Genomic DNA, 12880 nt, shown 5'->3' with positions numbered 1-12880 from the left:
GGGCTTATTGGTTTTAATCTTGTCATACTTACAAGATAAAACTGTAAACTTTTGATCCGGGAGCCTGGCCTATTCATTTTTTGCCCAAATATAATCAATACATATTTTTATTTATTTTACAAATAAAAAACGGATCTGTTATCAAAAATTGTAATTTAATACGAAACATACTATAAAGGAGTAAGTAGGAGAAATGGATTAATTCCACTAAGAAGAATCAGAGACGGCCTCCGTTAGTGGAAATATTAGTGCTGTGGTTTATAGGAGGTTGTCAACAAGGGCAGGAGAAAGGCAATCGAGGAAAAGGATTTAGCTTGAAAAGGCACAAAGGGAATTTCAGAGAATGTTTGGTTAGAGAATTTCATACAGTCCTGGGTGGCTAGATCACAAAACAGGTAGAAGGAGAGGATGAAGGTGACATTAGAGTTGGGTCGTTTTAGGCCCTGAATGTCATGGTAAGGAATTCCTTTTTTGTCCCAAGGATGATGGGAGCCAACAGAGACGCTAAGGCAAGTGTGAAATGAACAGAAATAGCGGGACATCTGCATGTAAAATGGGCGGGGCTGAAGGGATGAGCCCAAGGAGCTAGAAACAAGGCCACCACTTGAGCAGAAATGCAAGGAGTAGTTGTATAATGAAAAATGAATTAGGTATCATTCAACCTTTATGAGGAATGCCAGCATCTTAAGTCTGCTCTTTGAGGGAGTGTTTGAGTAACTCAGTTAGCACAATCTCTACAGGGCATTTTCAATTCTCTGTATGGTTTATTCTTAGAGTGGCCAGAGGTATTAGTCTATTCACAATGCAACCTTTTCCAAAATAAAGAGTAATAGCTTTTTACCTCATATTTGTTTTTCTACTAAAAGAAACATTAGACTTAGTCTTACTTATGAGTGAAAAAAATATTGTTCTCATTTATGTTAGAGTGTTTTATATTGTATGATGTATTGGTTAGAAAAGTATATACTTGAAAATATACAAAAATGGAATTATGCCTTTACCTTTTCCATTTTGCAGGCAGAAGAAAAGGGATTTTTGTTCTCTCCATGGCACTGCTAGGGATACCATAAACTACAAGGGAAGGAGTTTTGATATCATACTATATTATGTTTACACTATGGACTAGTAGGGAAAATGCAGGAAACTGAAGTCAAGGAAGAAATAGAAATGTATCAGAATGCTGGAGTAATGTGCCAATGGAGATATCTTCCCCTGTTAAGAGTACACATGTATCAGTCTGTTTAGTTTTCAAGTGATAAATGCACGTGGGGCATCTTGACAATAATATTATTCCACAAGCAGACATATGGTCCTTACTTAATAAATAATGCCACTGATTAGCATTTATCTTAACACTAATGATACAAATTCATGAATCCATTTGCCTAGAATACCAAGCTGATGAATGTTACCCTGAAGAGTTTTCCAATGAGAACATTAGCCAAACCAATGTGAAATAGATGACAATATTTGACATTTTCCAGAATCAAAAGAGAGGGATAGCATCTAAGTACTCACATGAGGGGTGTAGACTTCAAGAAATCATGCTAGAATATAGGTAAGACTTTCATGTCATATTTCTTGTGAGAGAAATTAATTTTCAGAATGCACAGGGGGTGATAATATAGGTTAGGAAACATGGCAACCAAGTTCATGATTACTGAAATACCCCAGTGTTTTTCATAATCAAGCGGCCAGGAGTGATCTCCAGCTTCCAATTAGTCAGAAAGAAAATTAACTCTCAACTATTCTGTTTCAAAAATGAACTGTGTAGAAATTATTCACAAAGGATAAGAACGAATTAAATTAGGATAATTTAAGCAATTGAAGTAATCCATCTTGAAAAGTAATAATACCTCTATGTGTTCCATTAATTTATTTGTCCTATATCTCTATTTATATTTGTGTTTGAGAATAGTTCTGTTTGATTTTGACTTCCTCTTCCTTCTACATTATTTTATATTCTCTATTATCAGTATTGAATATTATAAAGTAATATTATGTTGAAAATAAAAGGCAGGCACTTTCTATCTAGTGTTCAGTTCCATTGGAAACAGGATCTGGTGCTCAGTGTGATCTATGGGGGGAAAAAAGCATTGCACAAATCACTACACAACAAAGGTGCTACACACTTTAAATATTAAAATTTTAATAGAAATGGTCTCCTAGGAGTAGAGAATTCCCTTTAGATTTGGCTGATAGAACACCATAGACTACGTGGTTTAAACAACAGAAATGTATTTCTCACAGTTCCGAAGCTGGAAGTCCCAAGATCCGGGAGCCAGCACAGTCAAGTTCTTCCAGGCTGCAGACAGTCAACTTCTCAGTGTATCTTCACATGGCAGAGAGCAGAGAGAGGAAGCAGGCTCGAGTGACTCTTATAAAGACATGAGTCCTATTCATGAGGACTCCACCCTCATGACCTCACCTCCCAGGGGCCCTATTTCCTAATACCATCATATGGGGACAGGGTTCAACATATGCAATGCTGGAGAGACACGAACATTCAGTCCATAAATGAACAAATACAGTTAAATATGGAAGGGATTTAATTACTATGTCATAAAAGCGAACAACAACAAAAGAATACTACATGTACTATGTATTTTATTAGTTATGTATCCATACAGGAATGTGTGTGTCTTTGTATGTGTTGTGGAAAATCTGTGGTCCTTTTTTCCTCTCAGGTGCGTTCTCTTTTTTAAACAATACAAATCGAAAAGCCTAAATTTTTCTTCAGAAAACAATTGTTTCAGAACAAGGAGGGTTACATTCAAAATATTTCATGATACATTATAAAATATAAAAACAAAACTAAAACTTTCATTAAGAGCATCAGAGTGTTCAAAGCATTTCATCTCATCAAAATAATTACACCTATTAGTCTGAGCTAGATATTGAAAAGCATAAGCTCACTTATTTTTGTAAGTTAACTTCATTCAGTTTCTTAGAAATTTACTTTGGTCTCACGAGTTAGAATTAAGTCATAGATTGCTATACTGTATTCATTTGGATGCATCAGAATAAAAATGACATGTAGATACATTTGATCTCCCTTTAATCAATCAAAACCACATATGTGAGGTTTTTATTACACCACATCAGATATCATGGGCCCTGTAACTTTTCTTCAGGTCCATATCACCCACAAGTAATTTTCCTGACCATGAAAACTTGGCAAAACTACAATCGAGACAACATTATCGGTCACGCAGGGAATTAGAGGTAAGTGAAAACTAGGAATATTCACGAATGAGGGAAGACTTCAATAGTGAAATATCATGTCCAAAACAATACTGTGGCCAATTTAAAAAAAGTATATTTATGTACAGAAAAAAGTTCTTAAAGCAAAAAACAATTCCAAAGATATTCATGTTTATTGTTTTAAATTTAAATAGAAAAAAATGCATTAGATACAATGTTTGCATTTTAATGATCCCAGAGTTTAGCTCCAACATAGTTATCTTAAAATATAAGTATCTATGATCAAATTTTATAGAAATTTAAATGCTTATTCTTTTAAATACTCATCCTCTAGTGGAAAATCAAAACCTGAATTATTCCAGAATATTATGCTCACATATCAATTTTGTTTTAACAAGCAAAGGAGGTTTATTACCATGAATAGTTAAGTTTAGCTTTGAGAAGCAAGAGAAGTTTGCTTTAAGGTCATTAAAAATCATTTCTGGGGCGTCTGGGTGGCTCAGCCAGTTGGGCCTCCAACTTCAGCTCAGGTCATGATCTCACAGTTTGCGAGTTCAAGCCCTGTGTTGGGCTTTGTGCTGACAGCTCAGAGCCTGGAGCCTGGTTTGGATTCTGTGTCTCCTTCTCTCTCTGCCCCTTCCCTGCTCATGCTCTGGCTCTCTCTTTCTCAAACATTAAAAAAAATAATAATTTCCTAATGAATTATTTTAAAATACAAAGCCAATATTTCCCTCTTTTTAAAACAAATGTGTAAAAACCTGGGGATTAAAGAGTATACATATCATGATGAAAAAATAAATAAAATGATAAAAAAAACAAATTTGCAAAAATAAAATCATAATTACTATGTAATACTCTTACATAAAATAAAATCATCAATTTCACAGGACAAATGTGATTTCTATAAGCTCAAAAAGTGTGTACTTTGTAAGAAAACTGTCTTCCCATGTAATCAAAACACCTGTATCTCTTGACAAATTTTAAACTGTTTAAACTATCGCACTTTATTATTTGCTATTCTGATTGAGCAAGAATAATGAAGCTCAAAGGATAACAAATTTAGTTTTCATGATATGATAAAATATGCATTATTATTTTTCTATACTCCCAGAATGAGGAATACTTTTAATTGTGCAACTACACAATTTAAAATTATTCAAAGAGCAAGCAGCTAAGATTTTTTTTCCTGTTTGTGCAACACTACAATTGAAAAACCAAACAGAGTATTTTTTTCTTCTTCAGTTCTCAACATTTTTAACATAACATTGTTAAGGATCTTTCATCATTAAAGAATAAACAAGCGGACAATTTAACCTCCTGTTTACTATGTCCATTCAATGTCTTATAGCATCAAGTATGACTTTACCTGAAGACTAGATTTTGATTCATTTTCCAATAAAACTCCCTTAAAGTTATAAAACTCTATCTCATCAACCAACAATAATTTTACATATCTAGAAATATGAAAGTTCTGATTGAGTGTATATTTGAACTAGAAAACGGTATACATAATCAGTAAAATGAAAACATTCACGTTCCACTTTATCAGCACACATCCGCATGGATGGAATACCGCATACTGCTCACAAATACAAAAGAGTAAAAGAGAATATGTCAGTCAAAGGTTAACTGCAATAATATTTATTTCTTACTATTATAATTTCCTTTCCCTCCCTTAAAGGGAAGTGTTTTCTATTGACTGTGTTATCACAGATTTAATCCAGGTTTCTTATCTGATTCCAGTGACACCTGATATACAAAAGGGGAAAACCACATAGCTCTGGTTGTCAGCCAAAAAATATCAGTAAAAGACACTCTGGTCAACCCTGGCCTAATGGAAATATAAATGATAGATGATGATTCAGTTTAAGATGGTGAAATAAAAGCATTTATAATTTACTGCTCTCCGATGAAATACTTCCAAAAATAACATAAATAATAAAAAAAAATGAAAAAAAAGAAAATGAAACCACATGTGTAATTATAAGTAATTGGCAACAAATTATGATAAATAGCTTTCAAACAGGGACATATTTTGCACTAACAGGAGAAAAGACATTCACTGGCACATATCTTGGATAGAATGTAGATTACACAAAGTGTCATAGTTCTGAGACATTCTTCAAAGACTGTTTGAAGCCTCCGTGAGATGGAAAGTGGACAGGCAAGAGAAAAACAAAATCTGTCTCCAGAGAATTCCAATTATATATCTCCAAATGGTGGAATATGGGGATAAGGAAAAAAATGCTGACAGACTACATTTGATAGTTGTGAAACAGCCTGCTGGATAATCCAGACGACTAGCATTTAAGTGTGAGATGGGAGGGAGAGGAGACAATCACTAGAGGGCCAACAACACAGAGAAAGTAAAACTGAGGGAGTTTTACATTGTGAGCCACGTGGAGCACCGAATGTCAAAAATAGAGAAAAATATGGTCCCTGGGCAGAAACTAAAACAGATTTGGGGAGGTGGGCTTGAAACCTGAAACTTAAATAGCTACTGTGGGCTGCTCTGATTCATTCTCCCACCACTGCCCACATAGAGTTCAGTAAATAGCTGGCTTCATTCAGTGATTAATAGAAAGAAATCAGCCTGAAACATAGGCAAAGGAAGCAAAAACGCAATGAAAAAGCAAAGGAAGTTCATACCAGAGACCATTTTTTTTTTTTCAGGAAACAGAGGAAAAGTTTATATAAGTACTTACTTATAGTCTCAAATAAATTATAGGCGTGATCTCATTAACATTAGAGTGAAAAGCTCAAAGAAAAGATACATTTTAATAGATTGTAAAAGTAGTAGAAAGAAATGAAAAAATGAAATGGCACAGACCAAGAAAGCAATGGAAAAAATAAAACCATTATGAAGTTAAAAATTACATAAGAGGTCACAAAATAGAATAAACACAACTGAATACTCACTTGGGTTAGGGTTGACAAAAGTTGACAACAAATTTAAAAATTCAAAATTGATGATAAAGAATATTATAAATAGTTATACAGGCAAAAGAGATTTAACACAATTAGCATTTGGAAAGAAAAATTACTTAGACACACCATAGGATAAAAACTTTCCTGAAATAAAGACTGAAATGTGGAATAAAAAGACATGTGTTGCTTGATTCAACACTAACTTTCAACAACCTCTCCAGTTTTACCATAGTTTTTTCCATCTTATATTTAGATAACATAAATTTAATGGTTTTTAAATTATTTAACAACTTTCACATGTGAAATACTTGACTCCTAAATTTATGAAATTCTGTCTTTTGATCGCTCTATTCTTCTATACAAACACGTATCTCTACAGAAGTAGCTGGCATGATATTCATGAAATATTAACACTTTCTTGGTGGTGGAAATGTTGAGACTGTACATTTCTGCAATGCCTGCCTTCACTTTTAACAATTATGTATCATTTCCACAAATGACAATGAAGTCATTGGGATTTAAAAAAAGAAATGAAATGCAAAGATGAACTGAGAGAGAAAAGAAAAATGAGACTTCTCAATTCTTGTACTATTGCCAGATTCATGGCCCTTCCTTCCACAGCTCGTACAGCAATCAAGTGATTTCTCTAAAATAGAAGCCTGGCATATTCATTTTCATCTTATTATACTGCAAGATTTTCAATAAATTGCCACTAATCCAGGATCAAACCCGATCTGTTTAATTTACACAAAACTCTCTAATCCAGTCCCAACAGGTCTTTCCTACATGAACATCTTTCACTTCCCTTAACTCACCTTCTTCCTATTACCTGGAACCACTTGTGGTAAGAGTTCCTCATGTTTCAGGTGGTGGGAAAAAATGTGCTGTTTGTTTGTTTGTTTGTTTGTTTGTTTGTAGAAGTAGGCAAAGGGGCTGGAACTCCAAATTTTTCCACACAATTCAGTTCAATATCATCTCTGTGAAGCCTTCCCTGCCATCACTCTTTTTTCCACACTATGAACCAAGTTAAAAAATTATGTGCATCCTTTTCCACCCTCTGTATCAGCACCATGCTGCACAATAGTAAAGCCTGATGCAAAAGAAAAAAAATATTAATACTGATCCTATATTTACTTAAAATTTGGGTATTTTGTTAATCATAGGTTTTTGCATCAAGTTTGATTTTTTTAAATACTCTTTCAAAATAGCATTTATCCTGATTACTGATTTCTATATATTTTTTGTTTCAGGTGAGGGCTCACGCATATCACCCTAGTTTTAGCCCTCCTCTATACTACTGAAGCACTTCCTACAATCCATAGCTACTCATCTACACATCTATTATCACTACCAGACTGGGACCACATAAAAGGAAAGGAACCAGTTTCATTTCTCTATGTATATCTAAAAATCAGCACAGTCCCTAAAATGGAGCAGGAACCCATTTAGCAAAGATGAATAACAACCCAGAAAAGAGAAATGACCAATTTTTTTTTAGTTTTTAAGAGTAAAATCTTCCACAGAGAAGAAAATATCTAGTCTAAATGGAGAGGGGTTGGTTTGTTTGTTTGTTTTGTTTTTGTTCTTTTTTTAAGGTCAGGGAACTGTCGTTTAATTCAAGTCACAAACTTGGAGTAATTAAGCAGTGAAACCAAATCAGTTTCTTTTCCCCCATAAACATCTATTTGTGGCATAAAGTATTGAGTGTACCTATTCTAATATATTGAGTGTAATCCATTCTAAGAATATGCCTGTATTTAGTGTACTATGAGAAGCAGAAAACATTAAAATTAAAAGAAAGCTTAGATATTATTTAATCCTCCCATTCTCTTATACATAAGGAATCAAGCCTAGCAAGGTTAAGTGACTTGTTTAAAACCACAATAGAGTCAGAACTTGAAATTAGGTCACCCATTTCTCCACCCGGTGTTTTTGTCACTGGAGGTTTTTTTCACAAATCTAGAAGAGGGGACCATTGGAAAATGGGAGAGTGGGGAGTGGGGATTTTTTTCTAGGTCAGGCAGAATTGACCAGTTCATGGGTAAAATAAGTCACAAGCAATATCATACTTACTGCTTGAACCATGGTCACTGCTAAGGTGATGTGGTTGAAAAATGACCTTTCAAAGTTAATTCCAGCCCCTTGCTGTAGTCTTTGTCACTGGCTTCTCTATGATTCATTTCCATCGGTAAGAGAGTGACTCTACTTTCTGCCTACTCTAATTCAAGGTTTGTGGGGTCCGATTTAAAATATACACTGTTCAAATACTCTGTATATTAACAAGGGCAAGTCATTTTTAGCTGCAGATTAATCATATAAATATATTATTATACCTAGTCATGCTTGGAGTAAATTGGAAGTAATTATGTAGGAGTTAGTAACCAACTTGGAGTTGAAAGCTAGAAAATAGATATTGGTTCTGAATAAGAAAATTCTGAATTTCATCTTTAAAAGATAGAGCCATACAAAGTCACCATTCTGAGCCAGAATTCTTCACAAATTACCAAGACTCTGAGCGCTCCTAATGACTCTTGCAAGATTTGCTCGTGGTGAAAAGTGACTGGTCCTTCATAAAAGTGTTTTGTTTAATGTAGCTATGAGTTATTAGAGAGATAGGAATGAAGACCAAAATAAAATATTTAACTATGACTTAATTTGATGAAATGCAGTTAGGGAAAATAAAATATGCATTATTATTATTGTTATTGTTATGAACATTGTGTACAAATGAAATAATCCCTTTTTGTACTAATCATTAGACTTCCTTTCTGATCAATTTATTCTTTAAATTAACAATTAAGAATCCTTGGTTAGGGGTTTCTGGGTGGCTCAGTCGGTGAAGCGTCCAACTTCAGCTGGGGTCATGATCTCACAGCTTGTGGGGTCAAGCCCCTGGTTGGGCTCTGTGCTGACAGCTTGGAACCTGGACCCTGCTTTGGATTCTGTGTCTTCTTCTTTCTCTGCCCCTCCCCTGCTCCTGCTCTGTCTCTCAAAAATAAGTAAACATTAAAAAATTAAAAAAAAAAGTAATCCTTGGTTAATTTTGCCCTTTCTCTTTGTTGGGCCACCTGACTTGTCCTAAAATCTTCTTCACAAACAAAGAAAAAAAACCATAGGCTCACCTGGATCCCTTGTCTACAAATCTAATATCATTGATTTTTATCCCTTTAAAATCTGTAAAATTTATAGAAGAATTTCTTTTTTAAAAAGGAAGCCAATAAGATATTTCTTAAGAATAGGCCAATGAATAAGTAAGGAGTATATTCTTCACTAAAGAAATAAGGTCTTTTCATTGGAATAATAAACAATCATAGCTTCCAACCACAATTTCAAGAATTGTCCTCAAGGCTAGAAATCTACTTACATTCATAAAATAATTTGTGATAAGCTTTTCTATACAAGTACTACTCTTCATTAAATATTTACATATGTACAAATTTTATTTGGCCTCATATTACTGGTATCAATTTATAAATGAGGGCTTGGATTGGATGAATTCTAAAGCATCTTTCAGCCTTAAAATTGTTAGTGATTCTAGGATATACCTAGAGTGATAGCAAAAAAAGGTATCCTCAGATATGACTCACAATATTTGGCATTTGCACATTTTACAGTTCTCATATACAATCATTCCAAGGCAATGTAATAACTGAAAGACTAATGTCAATTAATTAATATTTCTTTTCTAAAAATAAGAGATTTTTACTTGGAAAGTGGCCATTTTTATCAAAATGTTCCCCCAAACATCCAGAATACATTCATTCACACAACCTAGATCAGGAAAAAAAGAAGAATAGAAGAAAAATCTGGAAGCAACAAAACAAAAAACTAGACCTAGATTTAGTGTCATAAGACAGCTGCAAGAAATTTAATTAAGTTGTTAAGCCTACCTAATGAAAAAGAAAAGTCAGTACATGAAAATCCTGATAAATTGCATTAACAGAGTCAGCAGAATCCTACCCCTTGGCTATGAGTTTTCTTCTTTACTCCATTCCTCAGCTACTCTTTTAATTTTAAAATACTCACCCTAGTTGTGATACTGTACAAAACCTGCCCCCCCAAAACACTAAACTTCCCAAAAATACAAAACTACAGACACAAAAACTTCCCAGAAGATTAGCATTTCACCAGCCAAAATAGATCTATGTTTGGAAAAGCATCTAAAAGGCCTTGTATTGAGTTCCTAATTGTGATGATTCTGATCAAATTCTATCCTACTATTCTGATCAAATTTGAGACAGATAATTTATAGGATCTTACAGTGCCCAGAGTTTTATTCTCTGGTAGGCAGTGCTTCTTACTTAGAGAACCATCTGTACACATTTTCCTATATTTTGAAGTCAATTGCTAAGGTTGTGCTAACATGTTACCCTCTATCGGTATAGGAGAAACAGATGTTTTCAATATGTTGTCAGACTCTAAATAAATTTCTTCCATTAAAGAATGCAATGTTCTCTGCTAGTTTATGGTTCATTAGCATGCATTGACTGTTCTACTATTCAAGTAATATCATAGGTTAAGGTGAAAGAGCTTTCCTAGAGAGACAGTGTCTAGCATAGTGCATGGAACACAGTAGGCTCTGAATAACTATATGTTGAAATAATACATAACTGAATGAACTACTGTCAAAAAGAATTCATACAAGGAGTTAAACTTTGGCTCAAAGCACAGATTTTTCAAGTCAAGTGTTTTAAGTCCTGTTTGACCAACATAAGACAGGGAACATGTCTTCGCTGGCCTTTGTTTTTGTTTTTTGACGCAGCAGAGGTTTCACTCTATTAGTCAGTATTTGTTTTGTTCCATTTTCCTTTTAAAAAATGTTTCATGTAACAGAGAAAGTCCTTTTCTTGCTGATACTAGAAGAATCTCCAAAGGTCACCGCATAGGATATCCAATAAACAATTCTGATTAAGGGCAGCGCCACTGGGAAATTTAGGGTTGTTGGTTGATATTCATAGTGTATATTTAAAAATGTCATAGTCTATTTTCAAATTCCAATGCATAAATATGAACCATGTATCTCTAATAGCCCTATTTCTCTTGTCCCAACTTTCCAGGATGGTCTGTATTTCATCTAATTTGAATGCTGAATTGATTCTATTCAAATCATTTTTCTGAAATGAAAGATGGCTCACTCTCTCTTCACTGAGGGTTGGATTAACTCTCCCAATAACTGGCTTGGATTGTTTTTGAATGTAAAAATTACATAGGCTTTTTATTTTAATAAAGAATAATGGTTTATCTTTAAAAACATGTAAAAAGGCATTCTGTATTAAGGTCATCATCTTTTAGGAAACTATTCTAGCGACAAAATTACATTAGACTTTCTGATTTCTCCATAGTGTCCTTAGATAAATAAACAACCCAATAGACCATGTTAAATGCCCCGAATGTTACTGGAAAGAGAATACGGGCATATTTGTCTATTTTGCTTGTGCCAGACCCAGACGGCGGTGGGACAGAAGGAGGAGTAGTTGCTGACAACTTCCCAGAAGCCCCTGTGGTATTAACAGTGGTCTTAATTCGCTCCAGTCTTGATCCAAACACACGCTGGGTAGAAGCAGGTCCAGCAGAAGCCTGTTGGGGCACGTCCCCAGTTCTCCCAGGAGTAGAGGGAGGAGCAGAGAGAGGTGCTCTTGCAGCAGATATTGTTTCGGCTGCATTCGCATGGCTGAATGGGTTCGGACTGGAAGCTAAGTAAGACTGCGATGTGCCTTCAGAAGATCCTGGAATAACTGTGGAGGATTTGCTCGAATGGTTTCCCACCTCAGTTCTGTTGCCAGCATCAGATTCAGAGTGAACCAAGGCATTTGTTCTTTTTCTCATATTCAGATTGGCATTTGTGTTCTGAAAAGGTATATTAAAAATTACAATGATTATGTCATCCTATGTAAATTAATACAAAATTAAAGGGAACAAATAACTAAAATTAGTTGTTTCTATGATATAAATGTTTACTCATATACGATATCCATTCAGCTTACTGTAAAAGCTTAAAAATACCTAAGGAAAAAAAAAACATGAATACATTTGAAAGTGAATCCAAAATCTTCTATTTCAAAATATTTCCAGTCTTATAAATGGTCAGAAGTCAAATCTATAGAAAGATTTGGCTATTAGAGCTCTAAACTAGAGTTATGCTTGATTTTATTTGAGAAGTTCATGAAGATAGCGATACAACTTTCTTCAGTTTTATTGTAAATGATATTTTGTGATAGGTTGTATACACTTCAATGAGTTTTCTATATGACTGTTTTATAAACAGCAAGAACTGTACTTACTCTTGTGCACAGAAAAACAATAACAACCATATATATGTGCATGACATTCCTTGAAAAAAGGAAACTCCAAAAGCTTAAATTTCCAAATCCCTGAAACTTATTTTCATAATCTTACATGGACGCACACACATTATTATAAAATCTGGAAGGCCTAATGCGTTTTATTTTTTCACCACAATAATGAATATACAAAGGAACACTAGTTTTAAACAAAATTTTATATTAGACATATAAACAGCATCACCGTATCATTGCATAAATATCTGAATTCAAACTATTTACCAATAAAGAGTATTTAAATCAAAATGGAACTCATCCATTTATTTTCTCATCCCTTTATTTTATGTGTAGAACAAGACTATATTTGAATAAAGATGCATGATAAAGTTTAAAATTAATTCTCCTTATATTCTGACAGGCACGATAAGTAACTGGATAGCCAACTATAGACTGTCCATGCTAATGAA

General features: G+C 34.1%; 1 protein-coding gene across 1 annotated transcript in view; it reads right to left on the bottom strand.

Annotated features, from left to right (window-relative positions):
* Window positions 1-2587: 2587 nt before the first annotated feature.
* GABRA4 (gamma-aminobutyric acid type A receptor subunit alpha4) overlaps window positions 2588-12880 on the bottom strand; it is an 81479-nt gene continuing 71186 nt past the window's right edge. The window contains exon 9 of the mRNA XM_025921362.2: window positions 2588-11979. Coding sequence (XP_025777147.1) covers window positions 11446-11979 — 534 coding nt within the window. The 3' untranslated portion in view covers window positions 2588-11445. The remainder of the gene's footprint in view (window positions 11980-12880) is intronic.

Source organism: Puma concolor, chromosome B1 (genome assembly GCF_028749965.1).
Source record: "Puma concolor isolate L17-30 chromosome B1, mPumCon1.1.hap2, whole genome shotgun sequence".
Classification (NCBI taxonomy): domain Eukaryota; kingdom Metazoa; phylum Chordata; class Mammalia; order Carnivora; family Felidae; genus Puma; species Puma concolor.
This window is presented reverse-complemented; position numbering and strand designations above follow the sequence as displayed.